The sequence below is a fragment of the Sycon ciliatum genome, chromosome 3, assembly GCF_964019385.1.
Source record: "Sycon ciliatum chromosome 3, ocSycCili1.1, whole genome shotgun sequence".
In the NCBI taxonomy this organism is placed as follows: domain Eukaryota; kingdom Metazoa; phylum Porifera; class Calcarea; order Leucosolenida; family Sycettidae; genus Sycon; species Sycon ciliatum.
In genome coordinates, this window is record NC_088645.1 from 44,925,529 (window position 1) to 44,941,562 (window position 16,034).

General features: G+C 44.4%; 1 protein-coding gene across 1 annotated transcript in view; it reads left to right on the plus strand.

The window, feature by feature from the left end:
* Positions 1–16,034, plus strand: part of LOC135813140 (sushi, von Willebrand factor type A, EGF and pentraxin domain-containing protein 1-like) — a 45,915-nt gene that overhangs the window by 4,145 nt on the left and 25,736 nt on the right. The window contains exons 4-12 of the mRNA XM_065326357.1: positions 1–52; positions 3,080–3,247; positions 3,954–4,160; positions 7,035–7,202; positions 7,933–8,139; positions 9,225–9,392; positions 11,402–11,626; positions 12,471–12,638; positions 14,893–15,060. The exon at positions 1–52 is cut by the window's left edge and continues 155 nt beyond it. Of these exons, the coding sequence (XP_065182429.1) occupies positions 1–52; positions 3,080–3,247; positions 3,954–4,160; positions 7,035–7,202; positions 7,933–8,139; positions 9,225–9,392; positions 11,402–11,626; positions 12,471–12,638; positions 14,893–15,060 (1,531 nt within the window). The remainder of the gene's footprint in view (positions 53–3,079; positions 3,248–3,953; positions 4,161–7,034; positions 7,203–7,932; positions 8,140–9,224; positions 9,393–11,401; positions 11,627–12,470; positions 12,639–14,892; positions 15,061–16,034) is intronic.

Sequence of the window (16,034 nt, forward strand, 5' to 3'; positions counted from 1 at the left end):
TCAGTTGTCAATGCCAATGTCGGAAAGTGGAATGGCGACGCTAGCTGCACTCGTAAGTGTTAACGACATTTAGCTCTCATCCGTACTACTGTATTATTATTATTATTATTATTATTATTTTCTTCACTAGTTTGAGGGAAAGAGACAAACCGGAAAAGTCTGAAGAAAAAATTGACTGTCACCACCAGGACTCGAACCAGGGACCCTCGCTTGTAGCTAGCGATGCTCTAACCACTGAGCTATGGTGTAGTCGTCATCCCAGCAGAGACTGTTCAACATATTCTTCAGACTTCGTAACTCACACTTCCTGTGAATCCACACAGGCGGGTGGGACGCAGCCCTCACTGTACCCACACACTTCACGTACACTCTAGCACGCGGGGAGCCCCAAGTCATAAAATCTTCACTAGTTTGAGGGAAAGAGACAAACGGGAATATTATTATTATTATTATTATAATTATACGCACGTCCGCATTTACGTCAACAGTAAGTTCACGTATTCGCATGTGCCAGAAGACAGGCAGAGTGGGCAGAGAGGAAAATAAAAAAATTAAAGTAAAAAATAAATGTAAGACAGCAGGCGATAGGCACATAACTCATGTTCGATGATAGGTGCTCAATGCATGGGATCTATTCGAAAGATCAAAAAATAAAACAAGAATAACAGACAGCGACGATAGGTTTGTAACTCATGGTCGATGGTAAGTGCTAAATGCACGGGATCTGTACAATGCCTCTGTCCCATCCGTTAGTTACTGCGTACATCCTGGCACAGCTCGCGCCACGCAGACCTGTCAGCGTAATACTACTGTATTCCATACACCAAACCGAGACACATAGGTTTTTCACACTCGCACTTCATTCCTGTTCAAGATGGTGATGTCGATGACTTGTATAGGTCAAAAATATGATAGCCATTGTTTTAAACCCTGAGATGAAGTGAGTAAGAAGAAAGTAAGCATCAATACTCGAACAATGAAGTGAGTACGGTGGAATTTGATCAAGATTTGTGAAAAAAGTATTGTTCGTTGCATGGAGTGCTCCCGCACTCGACACTATTCTGGAGTTGTATTGTGATGTTTGTGTTCCCTGATCTAGTGAAAGGGTGTGTTACCGGTTTCTTTTTCTTCTTCTTTTTATGGTCATGCAGAAGAAGATTGTCTGTTGTCCTGGAATACTAGTATTGTGTAGGCAGAATGTTAGAAGTACAGCTACACAACGACCTATACTGCCATAGCACTGCAGAATGTTAGAAGTACAGCTACACAACGACCTATACTGCCATAGCACTGCAGAATGTTAGAAGTACAGCTACACAACGACCTATACTGCCATAGCACTGCAGAATGTTAGAAGTACAGCTACACAACGACCTATACTGCCATAGCACTGCAGAATGTTAGAAGTACAGCTACACAACGACCTATACTGCCATAGCACTGCAGAATGTTAGAAGTACAGCTACACAACGACCTATACTGCCATAGCACTGCAGAATGTTAGAAGTACAGCTACACAACGACCTATACTGCCATAGCACTGCAGAATGTTAGAAGTACAGCTACACAACGACCTATACTGCCATAGCACTGCAGAATGTTAGAAGTACAGCTACACAACGACCTATACTGCCATAGCACTGCAGAATGTTAGAAGTACAGCTACACAACGACCTATACTGCCATAGCACTGCAGAATGTTAGAAGTACAGCTACACAACGACCTATACTGCCATAGCACTGCAGAATGTTAGAAGTACAGCTACACAACGACCTATACTGCCATAGCACTGCAGAATGTTAGAAGTACAGCTACACAACGACCTATACTGCCATAGCACTGCAGAATGTTAGAAGTACAGCTACACAACGACCTATACTGCCATAGCACTGCAGAATGTTAGAAGTACAGCTACACAACGACCTATACTGCCATAGCACTGCAGAATGTTAGAAGTACAGCTACACAACGACCTATACTGCCATAGCACTGCAGAATGTTAGAAGTACAGCTACACAACGACCTATACTGCCATAGCACTGCAGAATGTTAGAAGTACAGCTACACAACGACCTATACTGCCATAGCACTGCAGAATGTTAGAAGTACAGCTACACAACGACCTATACTGCCATAGCACTGCAGAATGTTAGAAGTACAGCTACACAACGACCTATACTGCCATAGCACTGCAGAATGTTAGAAGTACAGCTACACAACGACCTATACTGCCATAGCACTGCAGAATGTTAGAAGTACAGCTACACAACGACCTATACTGCCATAGCACGGGGTCTGAATCAAAACCCCACGTCAACACTATACTACAAGTACCTGCAATGCCTACATCTCTGTCTTCCTGGACCACATCTCTGTCTTCCTGGACCACATCTCTGTCTTCCTGGACCACATCTCTGTCTTCCTGGACCACATCTCTGTCTTCCTGGACCACATCTCTGTCTTCCTGGACCACATCTCTGTCTTCCTGGACCACATCTCTGTCTTCCTGGACCACATCTCTGTCTTCCTGGACCACATCTCTGTCTTCCTGGACCACATCTCTGTCTTCCTGGACCACATCTCTGTCTTCCTGGACCACATCTCTGTCTTCCTGGACCACATCTCTGTCTTCCTGGACCACATCTCTGTCTTCCTGGACCACAGCTCTGTCTTCCTGGACCACATCTCTGTCTTCCTGGACCACATCTCTGTCTTCCTGGACCACATCTCTGTCTTCCTGGACCACATCTCTGTCTTCCTGGACCACATCTCTGTCTTCCTGGACCACATCTCTGTCTTCCTGGACCACATCTCTGTCTTCCTGGACCACATCTCTGTCTTCCTGGACCACATCTCTGTCTTCCTGGACCACATCTCTGTCTTCCTGGACCACATCTCTGTCTTCCTGGACCACATCTTTGTCTTCCTGGACCACATCTCTGTCTTCCTGGACCACATCTCTGTCTTCCTTGACCACATCTTTGTCTTCCTGGACCACATCTCTGTCTTCCTGGACCACATCTCTGTCTTCCTGGACCACATCTTTGTCTTCTTGTTCTTGTTGTTGTACAATTACAGCCGTCAACTGCACGTCCCCGAAGATTCAGAATGGTGTTCGGGACAGGAGTGTGCTAGCTTACACACAGAGTGTGCTATACTCATGCGACCCTGGATATACACTGAAAGGAATTGAGCGGCCAACTTGCCGTGCCGATAAGACCTTGAGCTCCGTGCCCATATGTGAACGTGAGTGCAATTCGCCTATGTTGTCCGTGTCCTAGTCACATTGCAGCGCAAATTTGGTTTCTTATCTTTCGGTTTGTCCCGTACATTTCACTTGCACGTCACAACCATTGCGGGTAATATTCTGTTGAGCAATTGCCACTACAGGCTCCACAGAAAGCTGAGAACTCTCAGAACTGGGGGCGGTAGGCGAACGATTCAGTTTCATTCTACTACAGGGCAAAACTAGCGTAATCTCAGTACCGCTGTTGAATGTTTGTTTGGTGATCGCACTGAGCAGAGTTGCAGCAAACTAGCCTCGAATACTGCCACTGGGTCCTGTACAGATGCCAGACTCGTTACTAATAGCGCTACCTGGACACTGTCTGGACGATATCGGTATTCTTGTCTTTGCAAAGGTGATTTGCTAGCAAACCGTATTATTATGGTCTGACCGCATGAATGTACATATTGTCTGAATTTTCCATTTGTAATATGGAAAGTGTGGGCAAGTTGTCAGTTTTGTGCTAGATTGTGCACGACTGACTTGTCAAAATCTGGTTTAGTTGGTGGACTCGATCGCATAACTTGTGCCCACAACTTCCATGTTACAAGTTTTCCACGGCTCACCATCTAAGTTCATAATTCTCCATTCCCTCAACTTATGAATGTCGATTTGTTTCTCTTGTAATGCAATCCGTATCTTACTGTTACTTTTCTACTTTTCCAGTCACACCGAAATACTGCCCGCAATTCAGTCGCCTGAACGTAGCCAGCACGGACAAATCAGCCGAGTTGAACAAACTGGGCGAGACAATCACTCTGACCTGTAATTCAGGATACGAAGTTCGTCTGGGCTCATCTGCAACGGCCAGTTATCGTTGTGCTGTTCATAATGCGTCCATCGGTCGATGGGACGGTGATGCTTCCTGCATTTGTAAGTGTAGATCTCACAGGTCCTTGTTTGTCTTCTATTGTCGTACTAGATGACAACTCTGCCTTCTACTGTTGTCCACAGGACACGTTTGTCTTCCATTATTGTCTAGAGGACACGTTAGTGTTCTATTATTGTACTAGCGGACACATGTGTCTTCCATTGTTGTCTAGAGGACACCTTCGTTTTCCATTATTGTACCGGCGGACAACTCTGTCTTCCATTGTTGTCAAGAGGACTCGTTCGTCTTCCATTGTTGTCAAGAGGACTCGTTCGTCTTCCATTATTGTACCAGCAGACAACTTCTAGTATTGTCCTACAGGACAACTTCTTGTCCTACAGGACAGTGTATATCATAATGCATAGTGATGAGCACAGTGCACATTGTACCGGCACACTTTGTATACGATAGTGCATAGTGGTTGAGTGCTGTGTACATTGTACCAGCACACTTTGTATACGATAGTGCAGAGTGGTTGAGTGCTGTGTACACGTCCTACAGACTACTAACTCGTACAATACATCCACAAAGTTTGACAGCAAAGCCCGGTAAACAAAGCGAGGGCCGCCTTGGGCTTCCTGTTTCACTCTCACACTCCATCTTCCATAGATTCTCTCCCACCAGCAGCAAGCACTAGGTCCGTGTGTCGAGGCGACACTACGCCAGGTTAAATGCTCACAATCTGACATTGTGCTTTCAGAATCTTTATTCTGGGTACTTGTTGTTTGTGTTTTGTGTTGCTTGGTCACCGGCCGAAAATAGCTGTGACATGCATTGTACCATCAGTTGCTAATGGTGTAAGTACAAATAAATCTATATTATATCTCGAAACGGTGAAATTCACATGCAACAATGGGTATCAGTTGAAAGGAGACGCGATGACTAGCTGCGGTGCGGACCGAAACTTGACCAAAGTGCCCACCTGTGAACGTGAGTGAAATGCCTGGTCGTGTTTGATAATGATCGCAATTGTCTATAGCTGTCATGATGCCGTGTGTCTGTGTGTCTGTGTGTCTGTGTGCCTGTGTGTCTGTGTGTCTGTGTGTCTGTGTGCCTGTGTGTCTGTGTGCCTATGTGTCTGGGTTGCTAACTCCACTTACCGTGCCATGCTTGGAAACGTATACAAATATTCAAGGGTGCAGCTTGTGTATGCCTCTATTTTCAAATGCTCATTTCCCTGATATTCCTTTTGGCATGGTCCTCGTTGTTGCTGCACCTATTGTTTTCGTATGTTGCTACTTCTGGGAGAGAGTACTCAAATGCATATAAAATATTTGGACATCTTACCGAATGTGTATCTCCCTAATGGCTACACCAAATTTTGTAGAAGCCTTCACTATATGAGCCAGCACACGCGAAAATCACCCTTTAATAAATAGTGACATATTTTCAGAAACTGAGATGACAGTGGATAAAGGCAGATGGATTTATGCAGAATTCAATGCAAAAAAACGTTTGAAAAAATCTTCAGTAATACTTGAGTTACTGGTCTTGGAAGATAGAGCATTTTCCCTGATATATCGCACATCATACGAAAACAGAGAATGTTTGAAGTGCATTTTCTCAGTTTGAAGTGCGTGTCACTAAGGTCGATTTTCGCGTGCGCTGGCTCATATAATGTGCATTGTGCAAGAAATTCTTAACTACTGCCGTTGGTGCTATAATATATTATTATAAGCATGTCCGCGTAGGTGGCGGGGGTGCCACTTTCGCTTATGCCATTCAGGATTGATGTCTGAAGAGTAATACGATTCAATGATACAATGAAATGACAGAAGTGACGTCAACAAACGCCGTTAGCAACAATGCCAAGAGGACTAATGGAAAACTTCATCCAAAGTATAAAATAAAATAGAATATGCATACATGTCTGGCGGAATAACGTGGATCATGAGAATCAGTCCTGTTAGGTGGGGCGGGCTCCACGCCATGCCTGTCGGTCCGCTGCCATACCCTAAACGAATTAGCAATGACACTCTGTAAAAGCGCTGCCGAGCTGTCCCCATCAGCGAGATGATCACAAGGCAGCGCTACAGTCTCGCTGGCCATATCTTTCGTTGGTGCTAGTGAGCTTAAAAGATTTTTCCTTTCAAGCTCTGTGGGTCCAAGAAAGTGGCTGGATAATTATGTCTTTCTATTTATTCTGATGACATGAAAATTCAGCCGCTACGGTTTATCGGGTGTTAGCGGCCGCCGTGAGCTCCCTTTTGGAGCGGACATGATAATTTGCTTTTGTTTAGTGAAAATTCAGAAACCGAAAGTCCTAGCCATTGATTCAGTCTTTTGGGACCAGAGTTATTACGTCATTTTGTTAAAGACTCTCTGCCTGTTCTTACCTCGTCCAATTTCAGTCCAACCCAACTACTGTCCGAAATTCAGTCTGGGTAAACTTGCTGCTATCGTCCCTTCAACCAACTCCAATAAACTGGGTGAGACTGTCACTGTGACCTGCCAACCAGGATATGAGGTTGGCTTTGGGACAAGCAAGAAAAACACCTACATCTGCACACTGAAGGGTGCTACCAGCGGAGTGTGGTTTGGTGATGCCAGATGCCAACGTAAGTCTGGGCGACATGGGGCTTGTTTGGCTTGTTTGCCTTTTCCCGCGTGTGCCATGCCAGAATAAATGCTCACAATCTGACATTGTGCCTTTTTGAATCTTTCATTCTGGGTTCTTGTTTCAAATCTTTATTCTCACGATAGCCAGTGGCCGATAAGAGATAATAGTGTAAGAAAAGAGAAAGAGTGAGGAAGAATTGGGTGGGCAGAGCCTAGGGATAATTGACTACTTAACTGTACGGGCAGGAGTAGCCGCTACACAAGCATACAGAGTTGTTGTTTGTGTTTTGTTTTGCTTGGTCACCGGCCGAAAATAGCTGTGACATGCATCGTACCATCAGTTGCTAATGGTGTAAGTACAAATAAATCTATATTATATCTCGAAACGGTGAAATTCACATGCAACAATGGGTATCAGTTGAAAGGAGACGCGATGACTAGCTGCGGTGCGGACCGAAACTTGACCAAAGTGCCCACCTGTGAACGTGAGTGAAATGCCTTGTCGTGTTTGATAATTATCGCGATTGTCTATAGCTGTCATGATGCTGTGTGTCGGTGTGTCTGTGTGTCTGTGTGTCTGGGTGTCTGTGTGTCTGCGTGTCTGTGTGTCTGTGTGCCTATGTGTCTGGGTTGCTAACTCCACTTACCGTGCCGTGTTTGGAAACGTATATAAATATTCAAGGGTGCAGCTTGTGTATGCCTCTATTTTCAAATGCTCATTTCCCTGATATTCCTTTTGGCATGGTCCTCGTTGTTACTGCACCTATTGTTTTCGCATGTTGCTACTTCTGGGAGAGAGTACTCAAATGCATATAAAATATTTGGACATCTTACCGAATGTGTATCTCCTTAATGGCTAGGCCAAATTTTGTAAAAGCCTTCACTATATAAAGTGCATTGTGCAAGAAATTCTTAACTATTGCCGTTGGTGATAGTAAGCTTTAAAGGTGTTTTCCTTTAAAGCTTTGTGGGTCCAAGAAAGTGGCTGGAGATGTCTTTCTATTTTTTCTGAGGACATGAAAATTCAACCGCTAGGGTTTACCGGGTGTTAGCGGCCGTCGTGAGCTCCCTTTGCGAGCGGACATGATAATTAACTTTTTTTAGAGAAAATTCAGAAACCGAAAGTACCAGCCATTGATTCAGTCTGTTGGGACCAGAGTTATTACGTCATTTTCTTAAAGACTCCTGTCCTATTTTTGCCTCGTCCAATTTCAGTCCAACCCAACTACTGTCCGAAATTCAGTCTGGGTAAACTTGCTGCTATCGTCCCTTCAACCAACTCCAATAAACTGGGTGAGACTGTCACTGTGACCTGCCAACCAGGATATGAGGTTGGCTTTGGGACAAGCAAGAAAAACACCTACATCTGCACACTGAAGGGTGCTACCAGCGGAGTGTGGGTTGGTGATGCCAGATGCCAACGTAAGTCTGGGCGACATGGGGCTTGTTTGGCTTGTTTGCCTTTGCCCGCGTGTGCCACAATAGGCCATCCGCACAAAGTGAAAACTCACTTTCATTGTGCCACTGTCAAGGATATTATTTTACTCGTAATACATTTTAACTTGGACACAATGTCATACTTTGCACGCATGCAAAACCGTCTGTTATTCACCCTGCGCGTCGCAAGTCTAGTGTGTGAACCACTATTTGAAAAGCGGGAATTCAAAAATAATGTTCCCCTCTTTTTTTAGGAAAACACGATGAATACATTGTTGCGTGCACAATTTGCCCAGCACCGTGTGAACTAGGTCTTGGTTTGCAAGTGACATTATGGTCATACTCGTGCACGTGTTTGCAAGTCGTGGGAAATGGCATGGCAAACTACACCTTGGTTGTGTGGGCAGCAAACCCTTTCTTATTATAGTAAAATGACCATACTACTTGTAGTGTTGACCATGCAAACTCACTTTTGACACGTAAGCATGAGATTTGCAACGGATTACGACCGGCGCCGCAGCACTCTCTTCCTCAGCTCACATTTTGCCAGCCTGATCGCCTTCTCGCTCTTTCACTTCCTGCTGCCAGTTTGTTTGTCTAACTGCCAGTGTCTTTCTTGCCTGTCTGTTTGTTTCTCTCTCTCTTTCTCTCTTTCTCTCTTTCTCTTTCTCACTCTCTCTCTCTCTCTTCTCTCTTCTCTCTCTTTCTTTCTCTCTCTCTCTCTCTTTCTTTCTTTCTCTCTCTCTCTCTCTCTCTCTCTCTCTCTCTCTCTCTCTCTCTCTCTCTCTCTCTCTCTCTCTCTCTCTCTCTCTCTCTCTCTCTCTCTCTCTCTCTCTCTCTCTCTCTCTCTCTCTCTCTCTCTCTCTCTCTCTCTCTCTCTCTCTCTCTCTCTCTCTCTCTCTCTCTCTCTCTCTCTCTCTCTCTCTCTCTCTCTCTCTCTCTCTCTCTCTCTCTCTCTCTCTCTCTCTCTCTCTCTCTCTCTCTCTCTCTCTCTCTCTCTCTCTCTCTCTCTCTCTCTCTCTCTCTCTCTCTGTCTCCTTCTCTCTATGTTTCCTTTTTATGAACTATAGCTGTCACATGTTCAGTGCCCATGGTTACTAATGGTCGAAGTTCATCGGCATCTGTACTCTATCCCGGTACTGTCACATTCTCATGTGACCATGGATACACGTTGGTGGGGTCAGCAACATCAACCTGTACTGTCCACCGAAACCTGAATACACTACCCTACTGTCAACGTGAGTCTATTGCAATGTCCTCTGTTAGCAAGAAATCTTGCGCAGATGTTTTGCCTCATGCGGAGTCAAGAGTATGTAGGCCTTTGTGCAGTATATGGACATGTTCCTGCTGTCCAAACACCAAACATTGCAGTCTGAACCATACACAGCTTACAATAGGGTTATGGCCTTCTTGTCGACTTCCTTATCTGGACCCAGTCTAGACAGCTGGCCGTATTGACATTGTAACGTGGTGACATCATAGCTGAGAGAGACTGGTCAAATCAGTCATAGTCAAGTCTAGAGAAAAATGAATCATTCTTTTTCGAAAAGCTCAAAGCCAAAGAAGCAGTTCCAAATGTGCTGCATACGCTGCACACACAGCGGTAAAGTAACATGACTCGCAGTGGTTGAAAAAAAAAGGAAATTATCATGTCCGTTCTCAAAAGGAACTCACGACAGGCCGATAAAAAGTCCAAAAGAGAAAAAAGAGCTTTCAATGATGAGATCATAGTGGTCGAAACAGCGCGCTGTAAGAAGATTTCCTTGTCAATATCTACAACTTGTGGTAGTATTGCTGGTGGTGTGAATGGGCTTGACGATTGTGATTATGTGCTGGGGTTAGAACTACATCAATGTTGAATAGGACGGAAGCTGCTGCTGCTCACAAACTTAGTTATAGTCAGATTGTTCTAGGTGTTCTAGTTGTTCTAGTTGTTCTAGGTGTTCTAGGTGTTCTAGGTGTTCTAGGTGTTCTAGGTGTTCTAGGTGTTCTAGGTGTTCTAGTTGTTCTAGGTGTTCTAGGTGTTCTAGGTGTTCTAGGTGTTCTAGGTGTTCTAGGTGTTCTAGGTGTTCTAGGTGTTCTAGGTGTTCTAGGTGTTCTAGGTGTTCTAGGTGTTCTAGTTGTTCTAGGTTTTCTAGGTGTTCTAGTTGTTCTAGTTGTTCTAGGTGTTCTAGGTGTTCTAGGTGTTCTAGGTGTTCTAGGTGTTCTAGTTGTTCTAGGTTTTCTAGGTGTTCTAGTTGTTCTAGTTGTTCTAGGTGTTCTAGGTGTTCTAGGTGTTCTAGGTGTTCTAGGTGTTCTAGTTGTTCTAGGTGTTCTAGGTGTTCTAGGTGTTCTAGGTGTTCTAGTTGTTCTAGTTGTTCTAGGTGTTCTAGGTGTTCTAGGTGTTCTAGGTGTTCTAGGTGTTCTAGGTGTTCTAGGTGTTCTTCTAGGTGTTCTAGGTGTTCTAGGTGTTCTAGGTGTTCTAGGTGTTCTAGGTGTTCTAGGTGTTCTAGGTGGTTTAGGTGTTTTAGGTGCAAAGAACAATAGCTATCAGTACAGTACAGTGAGACCTGTCTGAGATGACGGCTCAAGGGACCTTCGAAATGTGGTCTCCCTTGCTAGGTGGTCTTCTTGTCCAGGGTCATTTGACTTCACATAGCATCCCTTTGTCCAGGTTACAGTGGTCTTCTGGGGCAGGTGGTCACCTTATCCGAGTAGTCGCCTTGACAGGTTTGACAGTAAAAAGGGATACACATCGGTGTGCACGGTTGTTTCACGAACATGTACACACTTGAACCATTGATAGTCCAACTGACCCAAGCAGGCATGATGTTGTCAGTGGCCAAGAGTTGGGAATATACCAGTCAATGCACAAGGTTTACAATGATGGTAGAGATTAGAGGCTGGGGTTTCTGCAATAGTTCAAGAAAATGTTTATGAAAGGAGAAAATGGAGGCTTGCTTATGCCCTCCACACTTGCAAAATTCTCTCCGGAATGGACTTTAAAACAAAAAATAGGTTTACCACGGCCAATTTTTCTATTCTTCATGCAAGTCAAGAACACTTCTCTTCCGAAGAAAAACATATGATAAAGAAGTGATTGCCTGTAAGGCGATACTTCCACCTTGGTCCGTAATCCGACTTACGTTTACGTTTTTTCAAGATAATTATAAGAATGTATGCTCAAGCATGTTTGAGCCGGCACTGAGGCTGCAAGGCGTCGACATCTGTGTTTGCTATCTGTCTGCCTTTCTGTGCTCTGTTCCAGTCCGGCATGGCTTCTGTCCGCCGTTCTCCCTCCCCCACGTCGCTAGCAGTGTCTTGTCCAGCGCGGGCAACAAACTCAATGAAATTGTTACTGTTAGTTGTGAGCCAGGCTACAAAGTCCATAATCCAACGGGCAGCAGCAGCAGCAGCACAAGCAGTCGAAACAATTATGTGTGTACCGAGAACAACGGTGCTGGGACTTGGGCTGGTGATGCTCTGTGCGTGCGTAAGTGCAATCAAAATGTGTTCATGCATGTCCTCGTCTAGATTTGTTAACCAGTGTACGCCACAATCAGTGCAGCTGCATCAGGGTGGTACAGGCGTTCAATACGCCTGTCAGGAGAAACATCCCTCACCAGTTCTACCCTTCGGAGGACTTATGTCTGGCAGCACACATTCTGATACTCTGCAATCTGCTGTTTAGCACACGTTGTGATACTCAGCAATCTGCTGTTTAGCACACATTCTGATACTCTGCAATCTGCTGTTTAGCACACATTCTGATACTCTGCAATCTGCTGTTTAGCACACATTCTGATACTCTGCAATCTGCTGTGTAGCACACGTTGTGATACTCTGCAATCTGCTGTGTAGCACACATTCTGATACCCTTGAATCCACTGTGTACTGTATAAGCAGAAATATTCGTCTGGAAGTTAATTTCGTCGTTTTCGTCCAAGGAGCTTTTGGACTAAATTAAATGTAGGACGAATATCGATTTGTCCAGCGTTTCTATACACTCTTACGATCCATGGACGAAATTTTCAACCGGACGAACTCCTTTTCTTTGGAGTTAGACGAAATTATTGACCGACGAAAATTTCTGCATCTACAGTACCTACACAAACTAACTGCCATTCTCCCGAGCCCGAGCCATATGAACGTGCACGGATGCGTACCAGACCGACTGAATCCAAGACAATCAGAAAGGTCTGCTTTGCATCGACACGGGGGTGGCTGGGACGTGGCACTTTCAAACTCTATCTTGATCTGGTGTGATCAGCATAGACCTCACGTTTACTACCAGCAACACCATCAGTTGTTTCTGTTGGTCTTCCTTCCTGTTGTAGCTGTAACCTGCCCGGTGAGTTCAATTGGAAATGGCTATAGAACCAATAAATCTGTCCTGTATCCGAACACGGTGACATACAGATGTAACACGGGATACTGGTTGCTGGGAAACTCAACGCCAAGCTGTCAAGCCGATCGCACTTTGAGTTCAGTACCCGCTTGTCGATGTGAGTTGCTGATATGCTGTAACATGTTAGGTTGGAAACAAGTACATCTTATCTTGGAGCTGACTGATGGAACGCCCTCCCTGCCGCGATTCGCACCATATCCCTACCTGCTGCATTTCGCTCCGCTATCTTCACGTGGCTAGGGCACCCTGTAAGAAGACCATAGGTCTGGGGACTGCCCTAGTAAAATATGAATAAATAATAATATTTGAAACTCGGGTATTGAGCCAATAATAAAAGTAGAAAGGAAAAGGACATATGGAAACGAGTTAAGAGTAACTCTCCACCACTGTAACTAGATACTATATACAGTCAGAAAGTGCAACAACTGGGCACAAAACTGACAGAGTACTGAGACATTCGACATCCTGACACCTAGCTTCAACACATCTCCGTAGCGCTAACCGACAGCCTTCCAACTTGGAAGGTTCAAGGTTATGGAAAGACCAAAGAGGGGAAGGCAAGCGCAACGAAAACGAGCACAAGCTACAGTCCCAACGGAACAAAGAATGTCGATTGTCACTGGACGATGACGAGACCAGTAGGCGATTTGACAAAGCGGTCTAACTACAATTCGAAGCAGCAAAGCAGCACACCACCCAACTTGGGTGGGTCAAAAATATCAAAGATAAGTACTCTGTCAGTTTTGTGCCCAGTTGTTGCACTTTCTGACTGTATATAGTATCTAGTTACAGTGGTGGAGAGTTACTCTTAACTCGTTTCCATATGTCCTTTTCCTTTCTACTTTTAAATAATAATATGCTCTTAACTCGTATCCATATGTCTTTTTCTCTTCCACAAATAATAATAATAATAATAATAACAAAAGAAGACACAGTAGAGCTACTTGTATGAAATTGAACAACTGAACATGGTCACTATGACAACATGGTCACTATGACAACATGGTCACTTTGAACAAGAGTACAACTGTTATACTCGGATGAAGGGCCAAGGATGAAAAATAAAATAAAAAGAGGACCACATTCTGCACGTTCTTACATACCATTATACTCCTTAGATTATCGTAATAATCGTTTCATATTAACGAGTTTTAGCAACTCGTAAACGAGTAGAACAACGAGTCCGTGGTCAGGCAGTGCCCTGTATGCCTACACACACACATACTGTATGTATAGGGCTCCCTGTCCGTGGTCAGGCAGTGCCCTGTATGCCTACACATACACATACTGTATGTATAGGGCTCCCTGTCCGTGGTCGACTCGGATGCCTGGGTTCGAGTCTCGTTCGCTCCGCAATCGGGGCTCGTTCTGTACGAATCAAGGGCAGTTGATTCGTTATGGCATACGAGTCCTTTCCTTTGATTTATTTCATCTACCAGCATTCACAGCGCTAGCGCGTGCGGCCTGGAGATTTTATTCAAAAAGAGCATGATTTAAGAAGAGGGAAGCTTCAGCTTGAAGTTAAAATCCTTATTGTTGCTTTCTTTTGCTGGTGGATGATTTCGGTGCTCGTGTCCATCTTCTGGCACACAGCGAGAAGATCATTGATGAGGACGAAATAGTCTTGCTTTACTTTGCACTGGATGAATTGATCGTGGTGCAGATGATGGTGAGCGGCATGGTTTGAGACGTTTCCTCGGCTTGGGTTAGACAAGCTCAGCGGCGACGATTGCGCCAAACTTTTTCGATTTACTTTTCAACACGCTGTAGTCCTGGACAGGATCCGAACTCCTGTTGGTATGCATTTTAGCGCAGTGTTGCAGAGGAAAAAAAGTGCTAGCGCATATCGAATATGAAAATTAGTGACATGCATCATATCGCATGGGTCTCACTCGCACTCATTTCGTTTTCGTTCTCGCTCACGAGTTGCTAAAACTCTCTATTGACCTTTTGTGAATTCCCGTATTAATTATTGACCACACCATCCACAGTATCAAATTCAGTATCAAATTATAATAAATTTGTTCGATTTTTGTAAGCAGTATTTATCGGCTTTTGAGCTGATAAATACTGATTATAAATTACTCCCTTTTAGGGAAAGTACAGATCAACATACATGTATAATATATGTAATACGCCTTAGGATTTATAGCAATTACATACTTCCTCCGTTAATCAAAGTCTTCGTTATATTTCATGTCTGGCGATTATCGACCTAGATTAGATGTAGAGTCGTCCCTCTTTAAATCAGCACTTTACAAGCCACAAATGGTGCCGAATTATAAAGAGAAAACTGCACTAGTTTCGGGGACATGATTGAATCTAATCACCTTTGAATGTTCTGTTTGCAGTGGTCAATTGTAGCATACCAGCTATTGCAAATGGCACTGCTGATCATCACAACATTCTGTATGAAAAGAGCGTCACTTACACCTGCAGTGCCGGGTATTGGATGCTCGGTGTTGGCACACAGAACTGCACTGCTACGGGAGAGCTGACCGGACTGCCTGAATGCATAGGTGAGTACCCTCACGAAGCCACTTCCAACGTTTCTTGATCACAGTAAATGTTATGTTTCTCTCCGAAACCCGATACTAGCAGACCCGATACAAAAGAAGGAACGATCATCAGTCACACCACCGGGACTCGAACCACCTAGTACCCTGCAATAGGTCCTCAGTTTTGCAATGGCCTGTAACAACATTGGGTGGAATCAGAATTTGTCGCCGTGCTATATGGGGTTTGATGACTGCACTTGCATTACTTTCGATACGCTTGTTCATTCCTACACCTTCCACTAAAACCAAATGTTTATAATTATAGTGAGTAGCAGAGCTCGGTGGCTTGAGAACTCTGGCAAGGCACGTTCAGTCCTGGTTTCAATCTGGCTTTGGAAAACTTATTTTTCATTGCTATCAGGATTGGCCTCATTTTCACTGTGCTGCGCTGATGAGTCCACAGAGGACGAAACAGTTCTGTAATATACATAACATAATTATTATAATACCGCCAAAGCACCCTGTGTCTCCCATGCGCCCCTCCCTGACTTCTTGAAAAGAGTCCTTGTACGACTCTGTGAAGAGTGATGACGTACTGTACTGCAGACACGTGCTTGACCCGGTTGGAAATGTACACAGCAGCGCTCACTCTTTTGACCAGGGATCTCACAAACCGTGGGTTTTCATGGATTTGTACGACTCCCTGCTCTTGACCTTTGGTCGGTATACGCGACTCACGCTCAGTTTTAGCAGGGCGAGTACTGTAATTTCAGAAATTTTCGGTGTACTTTTATTTTCGGTACTTTCGGTGCGTCTGTTTCATACCTAAAATTTCAATACACCGAACAACCACTAACACACATAAACCAATAGGGAACTGCTTCTCCGTACCGAAAATTTCTGTTCACCTAACCTAGCCTGTTGCCCTCATACCGAAAATATTGAGTACCGAAAATTTCTGAAATTAGAGTACTTTTTCATGTAATACTGAATGC